Raw genomic sequence first — 24,523 nt, forward strand, 5'->3', positions numbered from 1 at the left:
TCAATCGTTTTATTTCAATTCATGATTATTACGTTCTCATATTTTCTGTTTGGTTTTATTCTACCATTTTCAAATGTCTATTCCGTATCAATAAGCAACTTGACTTCCAACTCATCTGAACTCGGAAAATGTGATTTCTTGATCAGTGAATATATAAACGAGTTAGAAGAATCTGCATACAGTTCAAATGCTGCACTAACGTGCAAAAATGTCTTGGTGAGGTTTTATTTATTGTCGGTCTGAAATCTAATAAAATTTCAGAACTGTATCAACTCTCTCAGCGGCGAATCTGCTCAAAAACTGAAGAAACTCTATGGTTTGAGATGTGAAAAACACGAATTCCGAAAGAATGACATGATAGATTGTCATTATGAAATAATCCGACTACGAGATATCAAATGCCCCTCAGATTATGATATTTTAGCTGTAAGTTTATGGTTTTGGAAATCTTATGCCAAGTTTTTTTCTTCAGATCAACCCCGGCGAAAGACGAAAAGCATTATATGAAGAGCAATCCTGCATTTTATCGATTGTCAATAAGTATTGTTCAACAAAAGCATTCCATTATTTGAGTACGAATTACGATCAATTTGTAAACTATCTGACTATCAAACCGGAAAACGACTACTGTGAAAGTGTATACTCGGATATAAACACACATAAATGTTTCTACGTGAGAGGAGTTGCGGAGGATGATTATGCAAGAACCCATGAATACTTTTATGTACTGAAAGAGAACAACGAAACATTGTTGAAAAGTAGCAAACTGTGCAAAAAAGTTAGGGTGAGTATTATCTGAGAATTATGTCACAGTAAGATCTTATTCAGGACTGCGGTAACGATAAATGCAATACAAACTCTCCTGCTAAGCAAGTCGAACAGTGTAATGAACTAGCAGGATACGAAACTGATTTCTATGAATGTATCATAAAATATGGGTATATTCGCCCGGTATCGATAGATGGTTGTTCTGGTAATAACACGATGGAATGTATCAGAACTACAATGCTGGAAAAGTGTGGAGAAGAAAGTGTTATTGAATTCGAAAGCAATTACAAATGGTTCAATAAAAACGAATATGACAACAAATACCGGAGAATGAATGTTAGTAGTAATAACATTGACATTTCACTCCAGGAAATGGTTATAACAGCTGACGCGGCTATTGGAAAATGCGGACCAATTGTGGACAAGCTGGTAAATTACTTAATTAGGGAATCAACAGAAGATTACAAGAAGCAAAGAAAGATTACAGACGAAGCATGCAGAAAAGTGATGGTCAGTTTTGAATATTTTTAATGTTTTACTGTTTTGAACTCTTTCAGCAATGCTATGAGTCTTTCAACACTGAAGAGTCTCAAAAGTTATTTGAGACTTATCGAGTAATATGTGAAAATATTGAGTTATACAGCAATTCGCTTTTTTATTGTTTCAATGATTTTTATATGATTGAACGAGATAACGGGAAGAATATTGAGAACAGTGATTTCTTTTCGGTAAGTACTCTTCTTTTGGGTAATTTTTGAGAGTAATTTAAAATTTTACAGAGAAATCTGACGATTCGAAAACAAGAATTCTTATTTAAAAAGCCGTATGTTATGAACTACGCGAAGAAACACTGTTCCGAAACAGGAGTAGAAAATCTTAATTCAAAATATGAACACTTTGTGAATTTGATTACAACGAAACCGGAAGGTAACGATTGCAAATCTCATTTCTCGCAAATCGATAATCATCAATGCACTGATCTGATTCATTATACAATGGAAGATGTTGAACGTCAAGAAATGAATTCCACATTGGCCAAAGAAGTTGTTGAGGAGCGTCGATTAACAAAAGTAGTTTCAGTTTTTTTGAGTTTAACAATTATTCATGATTCAGAAATGCATTGGAGAAGATGATTGTTACGCAAAACAAACCGAACAAATTCTGAGTTGGTGTGAATCTGTAAAGTCGAAGGGAGTGTATTTTTACACTTGTCTGGATGAGTTGAGAGCCCAGAAAACGGATTATTCGGATCATCATTGTGTAAATACAACTGCAATCGAAGCATCGACTTCGGCAGAATCATTTTTGAAAAAAAATTTCAAAACAAACAGAGATTGTTTGAAAATTATAATGTTGGAGAAGTGTGGATCAGACGCGATCCGAAGTTTCAACGACAATTTTGAGAATGTTTTGAAGAGCGGCTCGAAGCAGACTGAGGATTATGATTATGACTAGTTATGTTTTATTTTGAGATTTGTCAAAAAAAAAAACTATTCTATACAATACGATTTATTTAGAATCAGACGAAGTCATCAAAACAGTTATTTCGAAAAAAAATGTAGAAAATATTAAGCGAATTTTCCTCTGGTTAAGTCAGTGAAATCCACTTCTACAATTCCTAATATAAGAATAAAACATTTAACATTGTACTGATCTTGTCGCTTCATTCCTGCTCAATTTTCATTAAATTTGAGTAATGCTTCTAGATATTGAATGTGAGATCTGCCTTTTCAATCGTATCCTAAATATATCTTTCACGACGTTTCGATAATTAGAAGACATTATAAAGCAGATGACACAATGAATCGAAGCATTAGTGGTGAGTATTGCATTACAAAAGTGGTCAACTAATACGGATAGAGACCTGAAAACTTGTAAAACAACTGGAACGTTTGGAGAACTTACCAAAATCCGATATCTGTATACATTACTGAGAAAAAAGTGAATACTCCAGCAGGAAAAGATGCAATGAAGAAAGTGATCGCCATGAATATAACCAACGAAGTCGTTCTCTCGGCACTGGAAAATTTAGAAACCCTAAACTTGAAACAACTGGAAAACAGTTCATACATGGTCAAGCTGGACGTCAAAACTTTCTTCTTGGTCTCATGGATTTCAATTATTAATAGAATTGTGACAACTGGGAAAACTATACAAGGGAGGAACTGAAATTTTTGATTTAAATAAGTAAGTTTCCAATGTGGCAAACCTTCGAAGAAATACTATTCACGAGTGTAAAAATCCTCAAATAAAACCCATCATTCGCTGAGAAAACATCAGAGTCTCGAAGTCCATATATAACGAGTGTGGAACCATTTTCGATTTGCACATCACATCTGGTAAATTATTCCAGTTACCATTCCATTTTTCCTCGTCTAATCCTCACTTTTCACTTGGGCGCCAAAAACCGTTCTCTACTGCTTTTGTCTTCACGAAGTTTAAAGTGGAGAGCACTGAACTTAGAGCAAAACTGATTCCAGTTGCGTAGAAACCGTAACTGATTCTTAACATTCTTTGAAACTTAGGCCTCGTAACGAATTTCAGAGAAAGATAGCGGATCAGAGCCATCAGAACTCCAAGCCATAAGGAGGACCTAATCACGGTCTGTCGTAGAGCATTCAGTATCCAGTAGCATCGCAATATAAAAAGAGACACTGGAGGTGTGCTGAAATATTTTGAGATTTCGATGACTATTGATTAATTTTCACAAAACTACCATTCATCTCCATATAATTGTTCAATGATATGTTCATCATAAATTGCTATCATCATGGACATCGCATCACAAACTCCAATTCCGATCATTATTGAAAAGATGGATGACGTCATCATTCCTTTTCTAGTCAGAACATATAAATGAAAAACAGTAAATGTCAAGCCAATTATGGAAAGGAAGAATTCGTATTTCACACATGCCTGGGTGTATTCTCTGAATACAAAAATCATGCTCAAAACTGTGCTACACTCGTTAGAAATGTGTTACTTACTCCAAAACCACGAAAAGTTTGAATAAGAACCAAGCGTTTTTAACACTTGGGAACAAACGCTCAGCTTCTTCGATAGTGTTTATTCTTTTCGGCATTATATTGAAATATCAAAAATTAAATTTAAAAAACAGAAATGAAAGAAAAAAATTTGGATTCGATGCCTGGGTGAAATGCGAAAGTAAACGCGTTGAATATGGCATTTATCATGATTATAGTAAACATAACCGAAGAGGAAGGACGTCATGATAAGTGAATTGAAGTCAGAGTAACTGCCAAGGGAATAGTCTAGACCATGATTTTTTTCAATACTGGACGTTGCACCTGTTTTCCTTGTGGGTGAGTGATCATGCATTTCTCCATTTTTTGCATTAATGAAACTTCGAGAGCAATATCTCAGCAATCTCCAACCGATATTCCTGGTTCTAGAAGTCTGTGTTTCTAAAGAAATGAGCCAACGAGTCTCACAATTACCCACGCCTCTTTTTCTTTGCCATTTCTGAAGGACTGGCGGGCGACCTCTGGATCAAACTTCACTTTTTTGAGAAAAGATATTCAAAATGTTGTACTGCTTCTGAAAACACAGTTCATCTCTCCTTGGACACATAGATTTTTTGCGGAGATACGGGAGTCTCAATACTTGATAGCCACCCTTTATTATGTACTTTTGACTTTCCGACACTAGTTTACAAGAGTCCTTTACAAAAATGTTCATTCCTGCTCAATTTTCATTAAATTTGAGTATTATTTCTAGATATTGAATGTGAGATCTGCCTTTTCAATCGTATCCTAAATATATCTTTCACGACGTTTCGATAATTAGAAGACATTATAAAGCAGATCACACAATGAATCGAAGCATTAGTGGTAAGTATTGCATTACAAAAGTGGTCAACGAATACAGATAGTTGCCTGAAAACTAGTAAAAACTAATGGAACGTTTGGATCACATACAGAAATCCGATATCTGTATTCATAACAGAGAAAAAAGTGAATACTCCAGTTGGAAGAGATGCAATGAAAAAAGTGACAGCCATGAATATGACCAACGAAGTCGTTCTCTCGGCACTGAAAAATTAAGAAACCCTAAACTTGAAACAACTGAAAAACTTTAATTACCTAATGGTCAAGCTGGACGTCAAAACTTTCTTCTTGGCCTCATGGATTTCAATTATTAATAGAATTGTGACAACTGGGAAAACTATACAAGGGAGGAGCTGAAATTATTCATTTAAATAAGTAAGTTACCAATGTGACAAACCCTCGAAGAAATACTATTCGCGAGTGTGAAAATTCTAAAATAAAACCCATTATTCGCTAAGAAAACTTCAGATTCTAGCAATCCATATGCAATCAGTGTGGAACCATTTTCGATTTGCATATCACATCTGGTAAATTATTTCAGTAACCATATAATTTATCCCCATTTAATTCTCACTTTTCACTTGGGCTCCAAGTGCCGCTCTCCACTATTTTTGTCCTCATGAAATTTAAAATTGAGAGCACTGAACTAAGAGCAAAACTGATTCCAGTTGCGTAGAAACCGTAACGGATTCTTGACATTCTTTGAAACTTTGGTTTCGTAACGAATTTCAGGGACAAGTAGCGGATCAAAGCCATCAAAATTCCAAGCCATTGGGAGCATCTAATCACGTCTTCTCGTAGAGCAGAAAGTATCCAGAAGGTACGGTAAATAAAAAGAGACACTGGAGGTGTGCTGAAATATTTTGAGATTTTGATCGATAATTTTCACAAAACTACCATTCATCTCCATATAATTGTTCAATGATATGTTTATCATAAATTGCTATCACCATAGATATCGCATCACAAATACCAATTCCAATCATGATTGAAAAGATGGATGATGTCATCATACCTTTTCTAGTTAGAATATACAAATGAAACAAAGTGAATGTCAAGCCAATTATGGAAAGAAAGAATTCGTATTTCACACATGCCTGGGTGTATTCTCTGAATACAAAAATCATGCTCAAAACTGTGCTACACTCGTTAGAAATGTGTTACTTACTCCAAAACCACGAATAGTTTGAATAAGAACCAAGCATTTTTAACACTTGGGAACAAACGCTCAGCTTCTTCGATAGTGTTTATTCTTCTCGACATTATATTGTAATATCAAAAAATAAAATTTAAAAAGAAATGAAAGAAAAAAATTTTGGGCTCGTTGTTTGGGTGGATACGAAAGTAAACGCGTTGAATATGGCATTTATCATGATTATAGTAAACATAACCGAAGAGGAAGGACGTCATGATAAGTGAATTGAAATCAGAATATCTGACAAGGGAATAGTCTAGACTCTAGACCTAGATTTTTTCAATACTGGACATTGCACCTGTATTCCTTGTGGGTGAGTCATCATGCGTTTATCCATCTTTTTGACTTCTGAAGGAAATCTTGACTGCTTCTAAAAATGTGGCTTTTCTCTCCTTGGGACCCCCCCCCCCCATTTTTTTTGTTTAGCGGAGAAACACGAGTCTCAATACTTAATAGCCACCCTTCATTCTGTAATTTTGATTTTCCTACCCTTTGAAAGACTCAGCCTTGTCACGTTTCTGCTCCGTCTCTCGAAAAGAAACAACTGTTACATCTCAACTCTCTTCGGACCAGGAACTCCAGTCATTTGCCACAACGAAACTTTTTTTGAAAGATGCCAGTTGTCTTTTATGACACGCCTCTTATTCAACTTCAGATTGCAATATTTCTTCTGAAGAAGCTGTATTTTTACTTTTTGTCTATAAAAACTATTTTTAACTTTGATGTTTTCAAATATTCTTTTGTTTCTGTATGATTCAGAATAATCTATGATGATTCCTGTTAATGTTTTTGTTTCTCTCTTTTTTCTATCATATAAAACAGATAGCAAATTCTTCTAGATTCCTATTTCAGATATGCTAAACTTCTCAACCCTTTCTCTCCTTTTTTGCCTAGTGCTCTTCACTATATCTACTCCATCCACACCGCCCGAGATTCGAAATTGTTCGACTCTCCAAGATCTAGTGGAATTTGGAGCGTGTCTTCCGTTGATATCGAATCTGAAGGGGTACGTAGAGCAACATAACAGCAAACCCCCATCGGAACACGTGGAAAACATGACGCTGTTGTGTGAGAAAACTACTGTAAGTACCTATATGATGCATTTTTTTCAGTATTTACCAAATACATGTTTTTCAGAGCTGTCTTTCTAGAGTTCAGTGCAAACAAGGCATTGAAGCGACAATTGTATTAGACGCCGCTTGTGATATAGTGAAATATCGGGACAGTCAACTTGAGTTATGCATTATTGGATTCTTCAAAAAGGTGTATTTGGCGAGGGAGATGATGAATGAAACTTCATGTTTTAAAGATTATGATTTCCTAGAGGTTAGTCTTGTTTTCATACTTGTTTCAGTCTAAAAATTCAAGTATTTCAGAAAGATATGACGAAGAGAAGCGAGGCTTACACCAATGGACAGCAATGTTTTTTGGATTACGTCAAGGAGAGTTGCAATGAATCTTCAATTGAGTTCTTCTCTAAAAACTATGAGAAATTCGTGACCACAATGACAACTGAGCCAATTGTCAAGAACTGTAAATCTTCTCATCATCTCCTGAATTCATTTCAATGTGTAGCAGTGGCAGAGCAAACAGCTTCGAGCATCGAACAGCTCAGTAAAACCAAAATTCATCTGAACGACCCTCGAGTTGACATTGCAATCAAGTTGTGTAGACAAACTGAGGTAGCTATTTTCAAAATCACAATATGTCACAATCGTCTTACAGTCCTGCATGAACAATAGTTGTGTCGCCAGCGAATCCGTCCGCCAACAAATTCAACAAAGCTGCAATCTTGTCGAAATGATGGAAAGCAAGTTCGGTGTCTGCATTTCGAAAATCATGAATGAAAAGCCGGATCTGTCGAGATTCGAGTGCTTGGGAGGGATGGACTTCTATTCTACTACCACAGAAGCCACTTGTGAGAAGTATAAAACTAAGAAAAGCTGTTTGAAGAGCGTGATGTCAGATATCTGTGGGGAGGCGGCTGTGGAGGATTATGAGAGAATTGTTGACAAAGTGGCTTCACAATTTAAGTGCGAATAGATATTGATTTTTCTCTATATTTTGAAAATGAAGGTGAAACATTATTCTTGTTTATTTACACTACAGAATTGGGGAAATTGAAGCAAAAAAAACACTAAAATGATTTTCTCTCAATACGAATTTCCAGTGAATTGAGTTGTACTTCGAAGAAATCGTTGGATTCCTTGATTGGCACGCGGATCACATTCGGACGATTCGGGTCCGAAACTTCTCCGCCGTTTCTAATCAAATAATCCTTAGCGCTTCCAAATTTAGAATCAACTTGAGTTTTTAGGATCACAAATTTCATTTCAGTGGATCTGACAATTTTCTGGAAAATATTATTTTATTTCGTACTAGTATTAGCGGCCCACCCCCTCTTACAACTGCGCCCCACCGCAAACGAGAGAGTATCGGTGAGAGACGCAGAATTTTTTCTCGCGCGAACAAATATTTTTACCATTTTTGACCTATTTTCGCTGTTTTTAAGAACAAATTGCATAAAAACTTTCGAAAAATAGGTCAAAAACTGTGAAAATAATTGTTGGCGCGAGAAAAAAATCTGCGTCTCTCGCCGACACTCTCTCGTTTGCGGCGGGGCGCAGTTGTAACGAATTTGCTCGGCTAATAAGCCGGGCCGGCGCGTAACTCGCTTGAAACTCAATATTATGAGCTGAAAAATATACCAAAATGTAATAAAAAAGTTCCGACATTTTTTACCGACGCGCAAAAGTCCCGCCACTAATCTCCGGGAACGCCCACTTATCATCTTGCAATTAAATGCTACTTTTTCAATTAAATTTGATCTATTTTCCTTGAAGTTTGTTTTTTTTCTGTCAAATTTTATTGAAAAAGTAGTATTTTTTGAAAATTTTGCCCGCGAAATCAGTGTAAATAAAACTGAAACCGTGCCCTGAAATTGCAAGATGATAAGTGGGCGTTCCCGGAGATCAGTGGCGGGAATTTTGCGCGTCGGTAAAAAATGTCAGAACTTTTTTATTCCGATAATAGATCACGGCGAGTTCTACGTCAGTGACCTTTTTTTGGCCATTATCGCGTTTTTTGACACTTTTTCCCGGCCCGCGGCACATTAACGAATTACCATCCGGCCCGTTGTAGGTCAAGGACGTAGAACTCGCCGAGATCTACATTTTGGTATATTTTTCAGCTCATAATATTGAGTTTCAAGCGAATTACGCGCTGGCCCGGCTTACAAGTATGATTTACTTCTTGCCTCATCACTCTTTCGATACTTACCAACAGCATCACTCCCAGTCTCCTATTATGATGCTTGTAGAAGTGAAAAGTGAGTCGTGGACAATTGAGAAATCCTAGAATCGAAAAGCTCTCCTGAGCGCAATTCGGCCAGACATGCAACATTTCCGCCTGTTTGTACTGTTCCAATTCAATAACTCTATCCAATGCTTCCATAATTACATCGGGATGAACAGGTCTCGTTTGATTCGCAATTCTGTTATCCAAAGTGATAGTTTTGAGTGTTCCTGGCTCCAAATACTTCAAAATATTCGTTTCTTCCATTGTAGTTTCGTATTGAATAAACGCACTTTCCACATGGATTTTCTGGTTTAAAGTATCAAGTTTCGCCCAGAGTCTCTTCATTATTTTCTCATCGATTTCTCTAATTTCCAGACGTTCCAATTTCAGATTCGAGTTGCTCAGAATTACAGCCAAATCACAAAACGACTTCTGACAATTTCTGGTGTATTGAATAGGGTGATTATCGAGTTCCAGTTCAATCGCAGATCCCGTTGCACTGATTGAAATTGTTTTGAAATATTGAGCGGAATTGTCGATGACGTTACGGAAAGTTTTGCAAACATTTCGAAGTGTCATGCTGAAAATGCTTATTTCATATGCCACGCCCCTTTTTCAGCGAGCGCATCACAATCTTACCGTTCATTTAATTCGACATTCTCTATCAGTTTTTCAACAATTTTGGGCACTAGCAAATCAGTGAACGAATGAGATTTCGGATCCAAACTAAAAAAAATAATTTATAATTAGGAACACTTTGGATCTTACCTTCTGTCATGATTCAAATCGAATTTTCCTTGAGAAAATCTCAAGAACCAAAACTCGAACTCCGCGTAATCCATAGCAGAATCTCCTAATTTTCTGCAGAAGTTTTTGTACGCATCGAAAACTGACTTTTTCTCGAGGAATTCGTATAGAACACAAGTGCGGAGGTATAAAGGAGTTTCGCGGATACTTTCGGCCATTTTGTGTGGTGTGGCGCTGGAAAATATGAACTTTAAGCTTATTTTTTGTTTAAAAATAAATAAAATTGACAGAAAAACGATAATGCGGTGAAGAAATTGCGCAAAGCCGACACGTGCACAAACAAAATTTCCGCTCGTAAAGTTAAATGCCGAGTACGCAAACACCTGACGGACGTTTGAAGCTACCGTAGGCCGATAGTTTATTCTTGACACGGAGAGGGGTATTTGAGTTTAGAACTCGGAAGAATAGAACTGCGACAAAATAAAACTGTGAAAATATAGAACAGGAAAAAAATAGAACTGAACAAAGTGGAACTACGAAAAAATGGAACTGCTACAAAACAGAACTCGACAAAATAGAACTGAACACAATGGAACTGCTACAAAATAGAACTGCTACAAAATAGAATTATTTGTTTTCTTGGGAAGGGTAGTCTAGTACTATAGTACAAGTAGACGGTGAACGGTTTAAAGGCGCATAGACTTTTACGCGAAAAAGGTCCCGTCGCGACAGCCGCCCACGCTATGCGCGAGCAGGTCATCTTTTCCTCATTCTACGTGTTCGTTAACGTTGGTAGCGATTTCTACGTATTTTTTGCGTAAAGTTCCGTATTCAATTGTTATATCGGAATCTATTCGTACCATTTATCGTCGGCAAGAAAATAAGATGACCGACGAAGGACAAGTACCCGCCACTGGGTCATTTTCAATGGAGCTAATGAGACAGTTCAAGGACGAATTTCTGGAGATGATCGCTCCGGAGCTGCTCGCAATGAGAAAAGGAGAGGAGAAGGTTCCGGAATTGTCGCAAAAAGGCCTTCAGAAACAAGCGGAAATAAACGTACAAGTCATCAATATGCTGAATAACGGTCTAACGTAAATCGCCGACACAAAATGACCGTACGCAAATGCGCCCCACCGCACACCCATATTTTGAATTTTTAAATTTATCAAAAATACCACACACATAGGGACCTGCCGCACCCTCATTTTTCAGTGCCTCGGTGGCTCAGTGGATGAGGGTGCGGCTGGTAGTCAGTAGGTGTTGGGTTCGAACCCATGCTACCGAAAATTTTTGATATTTTTTAAACATTAATTCTCAGTTTTATTAGTAAGTTAGGAAGTTTTTTCTACTTTTTGGGCCTTAGGACAGATTTTAGGACAGATTTTTACTATTTTAAAACATACTTTTACTTTGAGCCTCTATTAGAGTTTCTGCTAAACGTTTTGGTATTTTCTCGCTGTGTTTTCCTAAAAATTCAAGTTTTCTGACCCAGAATTAACTGGTTACAAAACTTGGGTGACTTTAACTTTATATCTCTATAATTATAGTCAAAAAATTCAAATCTCGCGCCTATTTTTTGAGTTCAATAGAGCGCATTTGCGGACGGTCATTTTGTGTCGGCGATTTACGTTAGAGTCTGAATAACGGTGCGGCGGATCTGGGGAAAGCTGTGGAGGAGGTCGTCGATCTGCTGAAAAGAAGAAACCAAGAGTTGCTGCTGTTGGACAAGGACCCTTCGGCTCTGAAGAATGTGGAAAAGTTGAGGGCAATCGCGGCGGTCACGAGTTCGGAAGGAAGCAATGCAGGCGATGCGAAATTGATGGCGTTAGCCCAGATAATGTCTCAAGGAGGAGATAATCGGAACCAAAGAAGTGGGGCAAGAAGACAGTGGTTTCCAGCAGCGGGCTTCGGAGGAAGGCAATCCGGAGTCCGCAATTTCTCAGCCTATTCGCAGAGAGGAGGCCATGGAGGTGAAAGGGCATTTGGGACAAAAAGACAGTTCAATGGAAGCTCGACTTCTGGAGACTTTCCGAAACGTTCTCAAATCCAATGCTTCAGTTGCGGCGAAATTGGACACTATAGTACCCAGTGCGGTCGAACCAGGTAAGGTATACCCCAACAGGCTTTCGGAGCATATACAGTTTTGGTGTGAGTTAACAGGAGAACGTTGGATTTTAGAGGTAATAAAGAACGGTTACGAAATTCCCTTAGATAAACATTTTCCTCTTCCCGCACCCGAGGAGATGAGAAAGATGGCCAAGAATAATATGAATTTTGTAATTACAGAAATCAATAAACTACGAGAGACGGGTGTCGTGTCGGTGGCGGAGAGCCCGATGGTCGTTAGCCCGCTTCAGGTGGCTAGAAATGGTGAGAAATTGAGACTAATCTTGGATCTTTCCAAACTTAATAAAGGGTTATCGCCTGCCAGGTTCAGGCAAGAGGACTGGAAAACGGTCTGGCCGTTTTTGAGTGAAGCATGTTATGCAGCTACTTTTGATTTTCGTAGTGGGTATCACCATGTTAAGATTTCCGAAGCGTCTTCAGATTTGCTCGCTTTTTCGCTTTCGGATCCCCCATCCTCTCCGTTTCTGAAGTTCAACGCGCTCCCATTTGGTCTCTCTACAGCTCCCTGGTTATTCACAAAAATTTTTAGACCCTTAGTCGGAAGGTGGAGAGCAGCGGGAATAAATATATTTCTTTATCTGGATGATGGCTTGATTTTAGCCAAAACCAGAGAGGAAGCGGAGCGGGCGGTGATAATGGTGAGAGAGGATTTGAAGGCGGCGGGAGTGTGTGTAGCAGAGGATAAGTCAAACTGGGAACCAAGCGCACAGTTTACTTGGCTGGGCATAAGAGGAGATTTGACGGAAAGAACGGTCAGATTGACTGAGAAAAGAGAGAATTCTCTCCGAGATCAGATCTCGTTGTTAAAAAGGAGCCGGGCTCCGTCGGTTCTGGACCGACAGAAAATGTGTGGTTATTTGTCATCATTGACGATCGTTGCAGGGCACGAAGCGATTGGTCGTCAGCGACAGATGGCTTCGGTGATAGCAGAGGAGACGGTTGGGCTCGAAAGAGCTGGATCGATAAGACGACAACTTAGTGAAGGTGAGATATCTGAATTGGATTTCTGGGAAGAAAAGCTGGAGAGCGGCGGCATGATAAGAGACATGGAAGAAGAGTTTGAGCCACAGTGGTTTTTATTCACCGACGCATCTGCAGAGGGACTCGGCGCAGTGTTGAAGAACGGGAGTGGACAAACAGTGATGAGAATGTCCGAACTAGGAGGAACAGGTTTCCAGAATGAGTCGAGCGCATTGAGAGAGTTGAGAGCAGTGCAAATGGCAGTAGAGAGAATGGCGTCGTGGAAAAGAGGAGCAGTTTTGATCCATACAGACAGCCAGGCAGCAGTCATCATTTTGAGAAAAGGCTCAATGAGAAGGACGCTACAGATCGTAGCTGAGAGAGTATGGGAGAGTTTGCGCAGTATCGGCCAGGCGAAATTTATCTGGATTCCCAGAGAACAGAATAAGGAAGCGGATGAGGCTAGCAGAGACTTCGATTATGACGACTGGGCAGTGAAAAATTGGGCGTTTGAGTGGGCGCAAAAAAGATGGGGTGAAGTCAAATGTGACTGGTTCGCAGACGAACAGAACACGAAAACAGAACTCTTCTTTTCCAGGCTGCCAGAACCGGGAACTCTTGGCGCAGACGTCTTCGAGCATGTTGACAAAGCTGGAGCTATCGGATTGGCTTGGTGGGTACCTCCTCCTGCTCTTATTCCACGCCTAATGCGGGTGGCACGGCAGAAGAAATTGAGAGGAATTTTAGCAACGCCCTTGTGGAAAGCACATCCCTCATATCAAGCGTTAGTAAATGAGCGGGGAGAGTTCATCCCGGAGATTAGAGATAGTAGAATATTCAAGGTTAATACTAAAATTATTTCGCCAGGTAGAGGCTCCCAGAGAGGAGAAAGAATGGCTTCAGAGTTTTGCAGATCCCCATTCATGCTCGCAATTATCGATTTTTCTTTTTAGCCCAATGGCTTTGCGTGTTCTACCAATTTCCGAAACACAAAACCAATAAAGTCTGTAATATCAAATATTGTTAATAATCAATTTTCCTATTTTTAGCCTAGGACCAAAGAAAACTAATTCTCTCGACCCGAATGGGGAGAGAGAATTATTTGTTTTCTTGGGAAGGGTAGTCTAGTACTATAGTACAAGTAGACGGTGAACGGTTTAAAGGCGCATAGACTTTTACGCGAAAAAGGTCCCGTCGCGACAGCCGCCCACGCTATGCGCGAGCAGGTCATCTTTTCCTCATTCTACGTGTTCGTTAACGTCCCTCCCACCCGGACCCAACGAACACGAACAAGAGAGAGGGAGAGAAAAAAGGGGCAGGACAGCTCAAGAAGGCTAAAAGGAATAATAAGTTTTTGCAGAGGGAGAGAAGTTGGCGTTCGTCAAAAACATGATCAACTCGCTCGGACCGGGAAATCTTGTGAAAGCAATCGAATTTCTGGCCAGGGCGGCTCTAGAAGGAAAAGCACCGTCGACAGCTCGGGACTACTTGAAAGAAAATGCCGCTAGAAGGAAGTGGATACAAAATAACGGTCTTCCACTCAACGAGACATCCACTCTGATATACTTGGCATCCAGGTCGGAGTTGGTGGGCGGTGGTTCGTTGGCGAAAATCGTGGCAGCATTCAAGATGTCTAACACAGAAATGTCAAAAGTTGGAAGTCAGTTGGCAGCGGATGTGATTCGAGCCACACGGAGGAAAGAAGTGCAGAAGAGGCAACAACCGAAAGCAGTGTCGTGGAGTGAGCTGCAAGTTGTCGCTGGAACGAAGAGCAACGATGAGAAAGGTGAAAGAGATACACTGATTCTGTTGCTATCTCACCAAGCGTTACTGAGAGCTGAGGAAGCAGCGAATCTGAAATGGTCGGACTTAACTCAAACTAATGGAATCTTGGAAATCCGAGTGAGAAAAGCAAAGAACGATCAACAGGCACTCGGTCGAAGCACGTTCATTCCTTGTCCGGATGGTTCGGATTTGGACTGTCGCCTCAAGCGATGGAAAGTTTGCGAATCTCTAAGATCGAGAAAGAGTGAGTATTTGTTTTCAAATTTGAATAACGGAGCTGGACTCTCGGCGAGCGCGATAAGCTCCATAGTTAAAAAGAAGCTGATGGAGTTCGGGATAGATGGGACTCACCACTCATTGAGACGAGGAGCCGCCAACGACTTGCAAAGACAAGGACTTTCGAAGGAGGAGATCAAGGCGCGTGGGAGATGGCGATCTGATGCTGGTCTCGAAAGGTACTTGGTGGATACGCCGGAAGCGCAAGGAATATCAGGCGGAGCGGAGGAGGAGGCGGATGGACCACCGGTGCTAGTACGTCAGCCAGAAGAAGGATGAGAGCAGTCCATGTTGTCTAATTACCTAATTACCGTTCCTGTTACTCTAAGTTATTTGTTTTCTGTTTTATTAATTACCGTTCCCGTTACTCTACTTTAACTGTTTCTGTTTTACTAACCCTGTTCACCATCATGTAAATTCATTATCGATTATCGACTATCGATTAATCATAGATTATTCTGTATCATTTATAGCTACCAACCAATTTCCGAAACACAAAACATACCAATTTCCGAAACACAAAACCAATAAAGTCTGTAATATCAAATATTGTTAATAATCAATTTTCCTATTTTTAGCCTAGGACCAAAGAAAACTAATTCTCTCGACCCGAATGGGGAGAGAGAACTCTAGTTCGAATGGAGCGCGTTTGCATTCGTGACTTTTAAGACGAATTATAACCAATTCGAGGAGAAAAATCGACTAAAAACACTTATTTTATGAAGATAAAGTCTTTGTCTATTTAATAGTCAACAAAAAACTGGATAAAATTATATTAGATAAGCCCAATAAGCATTTTCAAAACCAGTGGTAGAGTTCTATAGCAGTTCTATTTTGTAGCAGTTCTATTTTGTAAGCAGTTCTATTTTGTTTGTTCTATTTTGTAACAGTTTTGTAGCAGTTCTATTTTGTAACAGTTCCATTGTGTTCAGTTCTATTTCGTGGAGTTCTGTTTTGTAGCAGTTCTAACTTTCACTGTTCCACTTTGTCGCAGTTCTATTTTTTCCTGTTCTATATTTTCACAGTTTTATTTTGTCGCAGTTCTATTCTTCCGAGTTCTAAACTCAAATACTCCCCACGGAGAATCGGGAAAGAAACAAAATCAGGAATAAACAAAAGCGGAAGAAACGAATCAGGAAGAAAGTTCAAAATTTCGCAAATACCTTCACGGCAAATTTCGGAGTTTACCGTAATCTGAAATTAACGAAAGAATTTCCTGACTTAAAGGGGAGGGGGACTGGAAAGTCTCTTGGAGGCAGTTCCGAAAATTAGTCTAAAGCGAGTTATGAGGCCTCAAAGTGTCAAAAAAGACTCTATCGCACGGAATTTCGAATTTTGGAATACCGCAGTCCCATTTTAATCTCTAAAATTTGCGTCAAAAAAGGCACGGTACTAAGAAATCGATTATTAGCCTCTAGAATAACCGCTCAGTTATGTAAAACTTTATTTTCTTTATTTTTCAAACATTATAACTATCGTAACCCCTACATAACTGGCTCAAATTTTTTTTTGGAGTCTTGTACTAAGGTGTCAAGGTTGCTACCACCAATGCATGGTCGCACAACTTTCAGTTTGAGGCATTTCAGTGATTTTTTGGGTTACTGTTTTTGGCGTGCAGTAATCGAAGTAATTGAAAATTACGGCTGAAAAAAGCTGAAAACGCAAACGCGCTCCGTTGAAACTAGATATTTTTGAATCGAGTCGGCTCGCTCTGGACGCCGTGTATCTAGAGATTTCTTCCCAGAATCCCATCTTCTCAGACTGGTGCATTATCCTCGTTTTCATTGATTTTCTGTCTATTACACCGCAATTCAGTGTACTTTACTCAGTTCCAATCCAATGGATTCTTCGAATAAGCAAGCGACAAAAGTATTCGCCACATCACATCTTCTCGAAAATATTTTGAGTCATGTTGAATTTGGAATCATGAGAAACCTTGGTTTTCGAGTGAGTACCTTTTTTATGTGAACATAGTTGAACTCATTTGTTATTCCAGCTCGTATCGAAGTCATTCAACAAAGAGATTCTTCGTCAAATTCAGAAAAGCCACCGTAAAATTAAAATAGAGTATATTGGAAAAATCTTCGGTGATTTACGTCTGACTATAACAGACCCACTGGTTGCTCAGATATTTGTCGCTCATAATAGAGACGTCCGTGTATTTGTGAATAATGATCAATTCAAATTAACTGAGATCGACGGGTATTTCAAGTAAGTTTTCATCGTTATTCGAATTTTGAACCAACTTCGTTTCAGGTTCATCAAGAAGTTAGAAATTGTAAAAATCGAACAAATAACAACGAAAAATCTATGGAGATTGAAAGAAACCATTCAAAATAGTCTTCATGATGCAATTGTAAATACCCTGATTGGAAAAGATTGTAAGTTGGTCTACATTCCCTAACCATAATATTGTTTTATCTTTAAGATAGTGATATTCAATCTGTTAGAGGATTGAGTGATTTATGTCATGGGTGCTCCAGTTGTGTGAATATTTCAAGAAACTGTCAAGAGTATGGATCATTGAATTTATCTTCAATAATTGGTACTGGTGAACAATTCCATTTCAAGTCGCTCACATTATCTGATAGGTAAATCTTCTTTTTATATTTGAATTGTGAGTTTTAGTTTGAAATAAACTTGAGACATGTTCGACGAGCCGCAATACTCTTTTTTGAACCGTTATATTTTGCAGTAGCCTCCCATGTCTGAAATTTATTTTCTGCTAAACTTGATTTATGCTTGGAGTTCACTTTTAAAATTGCAGCATTTTCGAAGGGATTCATGGACTCGCTCCAACTAGTTCAAAAGAAGAATGTTTTAGACTTTTGAATTGGTTCATCACATCGTTCAAGTCATGTGACCATCTTATAATTGAACTGTCAGAAAGTACAGTGCTAGTAAACGAAGATAATATTATTGGCAATGAAGCCTTGAACGCACCCCTCGATCATCAACATTCACCACGGGAAATAGTGAAGATGATGATAAACAAATGGAAAGTGAAGTCAATCGGGATCAAGTTTATCAATGTAACTCGTAGTTTGATTGTCAAGAACTTGGTAGATCAGAAGAATTTTTTCACAAAGTTAAAGTTGAACGCACCAAGGAGTTCCGTCAATAAATCGGAATTGGATCGAAAATTGGAACGTGTTGATGTGGATTTGTCTGATTCCTCTAAGTGTGCAACTGGCATCACACATGACAATTCGGATTGGAATCACTACAAAAACTTGATAGCCAACATCAGAAACGAGTTCCCAACAAATCAAATATCAATTAAGTTTTCTCATTGGATGCAGAAAAATCAAGTAGATATTCAAGAAGTTTTCAATAATATTCTGAAAACTGTTTTCAAGGAGGAGCAAAAGAATTTGAAAGTGGTCATTCGTTACCATGCAGATGTAAAATCATTCAGCCGTATGAATCCCGTGACCAACCAGGAAGAATTAATTGAATTCTCGTCTTCAATTCTGTTCAAGTCTAGAGAGTTGAGCTTTTCAGTAGAGAATCATTCAATTTATTGCTCGGTTCGTGATTTGAGTAAAAACGAAAATAGTTTTGTCGAGAAAAAAAAAGTTGGAAGAAGATGTAACATCGTGGATTCTCAAAACAATTGTATAATTCATTTGGATGTTTTTATTGATGAGAAGGATCTTACCACTGTCAAAAACCAGATGAAAAAGCAACCAAACAGTTTTTTGTCAAAGATTGTATCGCTCTGATTGACTCTTTTTTTTCGTTTTTTCAAATCATTCAAATAAAGAATTTTTTAATAATTAAATTTTATACTACATCTCATCCGTTTCTGGGTTCAAATTCTGAAAATTTCCAACCCAGTTTCAATGATCGAATGATTTTTTTCGACAGTATATACCAGCTTCGTTAGAGGCCGCATCTGTGTGAAACCCTAATTTGCCCGGTTATATCATCCGGAGTATATTAGACCAGTCACAATCAAATTTGCTCAGAATCTCAGAATGCAATTTTTTCGGCTCTATAGGCAAAGAATGGTCCCAACCGCAAAGAACGGTCCCAAAAAATAAAAGAACGGTCCCAAAGAATTACATGGTCCCTACCGCAAAGAATGGTCCCAACCGCAATGAATGGTCCCAAAATTTTGGGGGACACAAGTTTCCGAATTGAATGGTCCCTATCGCAAAGAATGGTCCCAACCGCAAAGAATGGTCCCAAAATTTTGGGGGACACAAGTTTCCGAATTGAATGGTCCCTACCGCAAAGAATGGTCCCTACCGCAAAGAATGGTCCCTCGAAATTGATACGAAAAACTTTTCACCATTCTCTTAGGCTTAGGTTTCTTAGAAATTGGGAAAAAATTGACAAATACGATTAATAACCGATTTTGTCAATTTTTTCACCAATTTCTAAGAAACCTAAGCCTAAGAGAATGGTGAAAAGTGTTTCGTATCAATTTTGAAGGACCATTCTTTGCGGTAGGGACCATGTAATTCGGAAATTTGGGTCACCCAAAATTTTGGGACCATTCTTTGCGGTTGGGACCATGTAATTCGGAAATTTGGGTCACCCAAAATTTTGGGACCATTCTTTGCGGTTGGGACCATGTAATTCGGAAATTTGGGTCACCCAAAATTTTGGGACCATTCTTTGCGGTTGGGACCATTCTTTGCGGTAGGGACCATGTAATTCCTTGGGACCATTTTTTTATTTTTTGGGACCGTTCTTTGCGGTTAGGACCATTCTTTGCCTATAGAGCCAAATTTTGGGACCATTCTTTGCGGTTGGGACCATTCTTTGCGGTTGGGACCGTTCTTTGCGGTTGGGACCATTCTTTGCCTATAGAGCCATTTTTTCTAGTAAATATTATCAAACTGTGTGTGCTCGATCTGAGCACCTTCCTTTCATCTCAATCCTTCTCTATCCTTTTAATAGAATTCTTTCAATATATTTCTTCCTTCCCCTCCTACACAACTCATGACTGTAAAGTCCCTCCCATCATATTTCTGTCTCCCCCATAATATTTCTCACTCGGACTGTATAATCCCTCTTCTCTCTCACCAGGGACCGTCCCGCCCCCTTCTTTCCTCATTCTCAAGCTTCTAGAGCGACCGGACGGTCGTCTCTCTTTTTTCTGTCACATTTTTTTCTCTTTTCTTTCCTTTTCTCTTTATACTCTCTTGTTACTATTAATTTTGGTTTAATTACCCAAGTTTGAGGCTTGGTACCACTCTACAGATCCCCTACAACTTCTCTCCGATTCCGGACACAGTTCGTTTGAGTTCACCCATTGGCCCGTGCATACTGTGACATATTGTTGTTTACAAATTAGACCTGTCAGGTTCCTGTTTATTCTTTTACGATATTTTCCTCATATCCCCACAGTGCCAGATGTCCAGCGACACCTTATTGATCGATCTCCTCATATTCAAAAGAGGGTCACTCGCCTTATTTCCAAGATCATAAGTGCCTTTCTTTTCTTTTTCAGAAACAGGGCTCAGTCTCTCGCAGACGCGATGCGCATGTGCGCTCTGCCTCGATTCAATGAACCGCTCTCCGTGCTGGGTCACTGACCGTGCACCGATTAGAACGCACGTCTTTATATCGCCACCCTACTCACCTGTAATTTTCAAAATCAGTCTTCCATCTTGTAAATTGTTTTCTCTTTTCCGTTAATCAGCTGCACTTTAGCTTTCTCATCTTAACTAATTCCAGATATGTGCCTTCTTCGAACCGTACTCATCCTCTCCTGCCTTTTCCTCATTTCCACACAAAAACCGTTACACCCCAACACGAAATGTGATATGTATGACAGTATGCGTATGCAATTCGGATGTGATCGACAACTGAATTGTTTGGAGAGACCATGGTCGATGCTCTACGGTAAAACGTGCTCTCAAAACAACGAACAGTTGTGTGAAGAGGCTGCGGTAAGTGTTGGCTATTATTGAAAAATATGTTTTTAATTGTGAACAATTTCAGAGCTGCCTCGCTCCATATGAATGTGAACAGGCGACGCAATACAGAAATACCATCACAAAATTCTGCGACTTTAATATTGACTATTTCCCTGATGTTCGTCAATGTCTCGTTGAATTCTTGAAGGATTTGTATCTGTCGAAGTCGTTAACAGAAGAATCGTGTCTTCGCGAGTTTCGTTTTCTGCAGGTACTATCAAAACTATGGCCAACGCATCTTGAACTGGTTCTTTTTTCAGAAAAATGCCGATGAAAAAGGCGCTGGATAGGATACAAGACAAACATGTTTTTATTCATACGTGAAAAAGAACTGCAACATGTTTTCTATGGAATATCTTTATGAAGAAAACTATGAGAAACTTGTTGATGTGATGTCCACCGAATTAAATGGAAATAATTGTGAAGGTGCAAATCGTAAAAACCATCAATTGAAAGCATTGGAATGTTTCGCAATGCAAGAGATCACTGAATCCAGGATCAAAGAACTTACAGCATTCAACACTTTCTTCAGCAGTGCCCCAGTGGAAAATGCATTGAAAGTGTGCAAAGATACTCAGGTTAAACAAAGAGTGAAATCAAATCATATTCGAATTTTCAGAAATGTTTTGCCGAGAATAATTGCGTCATCCCTTCCATTCTTCGCTATAAGTTCGACAAGACCTGTGATGATTTGCAAGAGCGTATTTAATAATTTTCTGTCTAATAATAACTTTCATTCTTATAAATGTTCCAAAGTTTTCGACAGCAATTGGTTTTTAAAATAAATGTTTAAGACGCACTCTCTGACTCGTTCGATCACCCGTAGACACACGAAAAAAGTTGACCATCTCCGATTTGCCTATAATTTTGATCAAAGATAGTATCAAGTGTTCTCAACAAACTGGGGTACTTTTTGGCCGGGTCCATCACCTGGGTACCTAGGAAAACCAAAAAATCGATATTTTTCGAAAATTTTTCCTAAAGTAGTTAGGTACGAAATCTCAACGGGAAGTTATTGCAGACACTATTTTAAGCATTTTTTGTGTTTAAAAGAAAAATCCAGCTCAACACCTTCATTGTAAAAATTTTCAAAATGTGTGAAATTTTCGGGATTTTTTCATGAAATCGTTTTTATCTCGGCAGTGACACGAGAAGACATTATTTTTTATTTTGAATTCGGCATCTACATAAAATTTGGTATCGGAAACATGTTGTCTCTACTTGTAACCCTATCCCCAAAAAACACTTTTTTTGGAAAGTATGAGAAAAACTGGGGTTTCAATTTTCAAGTCTTTCCAGTAAACTATTTTTGATGTTTCAAAATAATGGTTTTTTGAAGTTTTTCATTCAATCATGTCATTTTTATTTAGTTCCGGTACAATTTTTGATCATACCACAAAAAAATTTTTTGATTTCTGAAAATTTTCACCCGAATTGAATCATTCCGACTGAAATGTTAAGGATAGCATCATAAAATCAGGAGAATATAACTGGAATATTCTTTAGGTTTATAAAAAACTTGATTCCCACTGTCGGCTCACCTGCTACTTACGCGTTCATGATGAAATTCAGCGAAATTTTCAACTTGGGAAGTTGGTGCAACGGTACTTTATACTTGCAACATTATTTGATAGGGAATTGCGATGAATATGACAGGAATAGTATGAAAACTGCAAAAATTGATAGATTCAGCAAGATTTCCAAAAAAAAACTTTAAAAGTTTTTTCCTTATATCCATAAAAAGGTCATACCATTGAACATTTATGAGTCCTAATTTTTTAAAGTTTTTTTTGGAAATCTTGCTGAATCTATCAATTTTTGCAGTTTTCTCACTATTCCTGTCATATTCATTGCAATTCCCTGTCAAATAATGTTGCAAGTATGAAGTACCGTTGCACCAACTTCCCAAGTTGAAAATTTCGCTGAATTTCACCATGAACGCGTAAGTAGCAGGTGACCCGACAATGGGAACCAAGTTTTTTATAAACCTAAAGAGTATTCCAGTTATATTCTCCTGATTTTATGATGCTATCCTTAACATTTCAGTCGGAATGATTCAATTCGGGAGAAAATTTTCAGAAATCAAAAAATTCAATTTTTTGAAAAATTTTTTGTGGTATGATCAAAAATTGTACCGGAACTATATAAAAATGACATGATTGAATGAAAAACTTCAAAAAACCATTATTTTGAAACATCAAAAATAGTTTACTGGAAAGACTTGAAAATTGAAACCCCAGTTTTTCTCATACTTTCCAAAAAAAGTGTTTTTTGGGGATAGGGTTACAAGTAGAGACAACATGTTTCCGATACCAAATTTTATGTAGATGCCGAATTTAAAATAAAAAATAATGTCTTCTCGTGTCACTGCCGAGATAAAAACGATTTCATGAAAAAATCCCGAAAATTTCGATATCGCAATTGTACCGGAAGTCGAACAATGTTTTATTGGATTTTCGAGGAATGTCTACCTCTCTAAATCGTCGAAAAAACAATCCTGCCTCAACGATTTCGGTTTTTTGGAGGTATAGCTCGAGTGGTTGATAACAAAGTTTCGACTGATTTATCACAGAAAGATGAGATCGACAGACGAGACGCGTATATCTACGGAAAGTCGTGTTTCATGAATTATGTGAAGGATAAATGCAATGAGTTTTCTCTGGACTACTTATCAGATAATTATCAGAAATTTCTGAGTCTCATTGCTACAAAACCAGTTCAAGGTGACTGCTCATTTTTCAACTTCAAGGCTAATCGATTGGCTTCCATCGAATGTCTCGCATTGTATAAGGAAACGGAATCCAGAGTTGATAAAATCACTTTTTTCAACACTTTTTTCAGTAGTACTCTGGTGGAGGACGCGTTCAAAGTGTGCAAAGATGCTCAGGTAAGAATATTTTATGTTTTGAATACACGACTAGACTCGATGATAAATTTCAGAAATGTTTCAACCAGCACAGCTGTACCTATTCGTCTGACTTGCGGGACCACGTCCGCAACCTCTGTGATCTTGTACAAAAACGTATTTAATACTTTTCATTGTGTAACGTTAAATTGGATCTAATAATAAATTTATTTTTAGCATACTTGTCATCAGTGCCGAAACGGGCCAACACGGGCCGGCGCGTAACTCGCTTAAAGGTGGACAGAAGTCATATTTTTTTATTTCAGATTCTGATACTTCAGAAAATTCTGAACAACTTTCATCATTGGAGCATGTGCTAAAAATCGCTCTAAACGCCTTAAATTCACGTTTTCCCGGCTCAAAAGGAGCCTAAATGGAAGAGTTTTCCCACGCGAATTTTCGCCCCCGTGTAGTCCTCTCGGACAAAATTATTTCTTTTTATATCTCGATTTTTCGTTTTCTTGCTTTTTTCAACATAGTTTCGTGTTTTTTCTTCTTTTTTACGATATAAATTGAAAAATACACGAAAATTTGTTGAAAAAAGCAAGAAAACGAAAAATCGAGAAATAAAAAGAAATAATTTTGTCCGAGAGGACTACACGAGGGCAAAAATTCGCGTGGGAAAACTCTTCCATCTAGGCTCCTTTTGAGCCGGGAAAACGTGAATTTATGGCGTTTA

General features: G+C 38.4%; 7 protein-coding genes across 7 annotated transcripts; 5 read left to right on the forward strand and 2 right to left on the reverse strand.

Annotated features, from left to right (window-relative positions):
- Positions 1-21: 21 nt before the first annotated feature.
- Positions 22-2,223, forward strand: GCK72_020290 (uncharacterized protein; the record flags this gene model as incomplete). The annotated part of the gene is made up of 7 exons (XM_053733494.1): positions 22-216; positions 262-426; positions 473-784; positions 829-1,278; positions 1,326-1,496; positions 1,548-1,838; positions 1,882-2,223. 7 exons carry the CDS (start codon positions 22-24, stop codon positions 2,221-2,223), a joined length of 1,926 nt encoding a protein of 641 aa, XP_053582407.1.
- On the reverse strand, positions 2,137-3,850 carry GCK72_020291 (uncharacterized protein; the record flags this gene model as incomplete). Its single annotated transcript, XM_053733495.1, has 7 exons — positions 2,137-2,200; positions 2,674-2,787; positions 2,839-2,933; positions 2,978-3,104; positions 3,155-3,433; positions 3,485-3,697; positions 3,756-3,850. The coding sequence occupies 7 exons, from the start codon at positions 3,848-3,850 to the stop codon at positions 2,137-2,139; spliced, it is 987 nt and encodes a 328-aa protein (XP_053582408.1).
- Positions 3,851-4,681: 831 nt separating this feature from the next.
- On the reverse strand, positions 4,682-5,629 carry GCK72_020292 (uncharacterized protein; the record flags this gene model as incomplete). Its single annotated transcript, XM_003116541.2, has 5 exons — positions 4,682-4,820; positions 4,872-4,969; positions 5,014-5,140; positions 5,191-5,469; positions 5,514-5,629. 5 exons carry the CDS (start codon positions 5,627-5,629, stop codon positions 4,682-4,684), a joined length of 759 nt encoding a protein of 252 aa, XP_003116589.2.
- A 1,036-nt stretch (positions 5,630-6,665) lies between these two features.
- Positions 6,666-7,854, forward strand: GCK72_020293 (uncharacterized protein; the record flags this gene model as incomplete). Its single annotated transcript, XM_003116124.2, has 4 exons — positions 6,666-6,893; positions 6,949-7,137; positions 7,188-7,493; positions 7,537-7,854. 4 exons carry the CDS (start codon positions 6,666-6,668, stop codon positions 7,852-7,854), a joined length of 1,041 nt encoding a protein of 346 aa, XP_003116172.2.
- An 8,991-nt stretch (positions 7,855-16,845) lies between these two features.
- GCK72_020294 (uncharacterized protein) lies at positions 16,846-18,731 on the forward strand (the record flags this gene model as incomplete). The annotated part of the gene is made up of 5 exons (XM_053733496.1): positions 16,846-16,953; positions 17,003-17,217; positions 17,263-17,387; positions 17,435-17,597; positions 17,774-18,731. 5 exons carry the CDS (start codon positions 16,846-16,848, stop codon positions 18,729-18,731), a joined length of 1,569 nt encoding a protein of 522 aa, XP_053582409.1.
- A 1,968-nt stretch (positions 18,732-20,699) lies between these two features.
- On the forward strand, positions 20,700-21,229 carry GCK72_020295 (uncharacterized protein; the record flags this gene model as incomplete). Its single annotated transcript, XM_003116677.2, has 3 exons — positions 20,700-20,912; positions 20,965-21,150; positions 21,200-21,229. The coding sequence occupies 3 exons, from the start codon at positions 20,700-20,702 to the stop codon at positions 21,227-21,229; spliced, it is 429 nt and encodes a 142-aa protein (XP_003116725.2).
- Positions 21,230-21,277: 48 nt separating this feature from the next.
- GCK72_020296 (uncharacterized protein) lies at positions 21,278-23,969 on the forward strand (the record flags this gene model as incomplete). The annotated part of the gene is made up of 3 exons (XM_053733497.1): positions 21,278-21,517; positions 23,512-23,826; positions 23,880-23,969. The coding sequence occupies 3 exons, from the start codon at positions 21,278-21,280 to the stop codon at positions 23,967-23,969; spliced, it is 645 nt and encodes a 214-aa protein (XP_053582410.1).
- Positions 23,970-24,523: the final 554 nt, after the last annotated feature.

The sequence above is a fragment of the Caenorhabditis remanei genome, chromosome V, assembly GCF_010183535.1.
Source record: "Caenorhabditis remanei strain PX506 chromosome V, whole genome shotgun sequence".
Classification (NCBI taxonomy): Eukaryota; Metazoa; Nematoda; class Chromadorea; order Rhabditida; family Rhabditidae; genus Caenorhabditis; species Caenorhabditis remanei.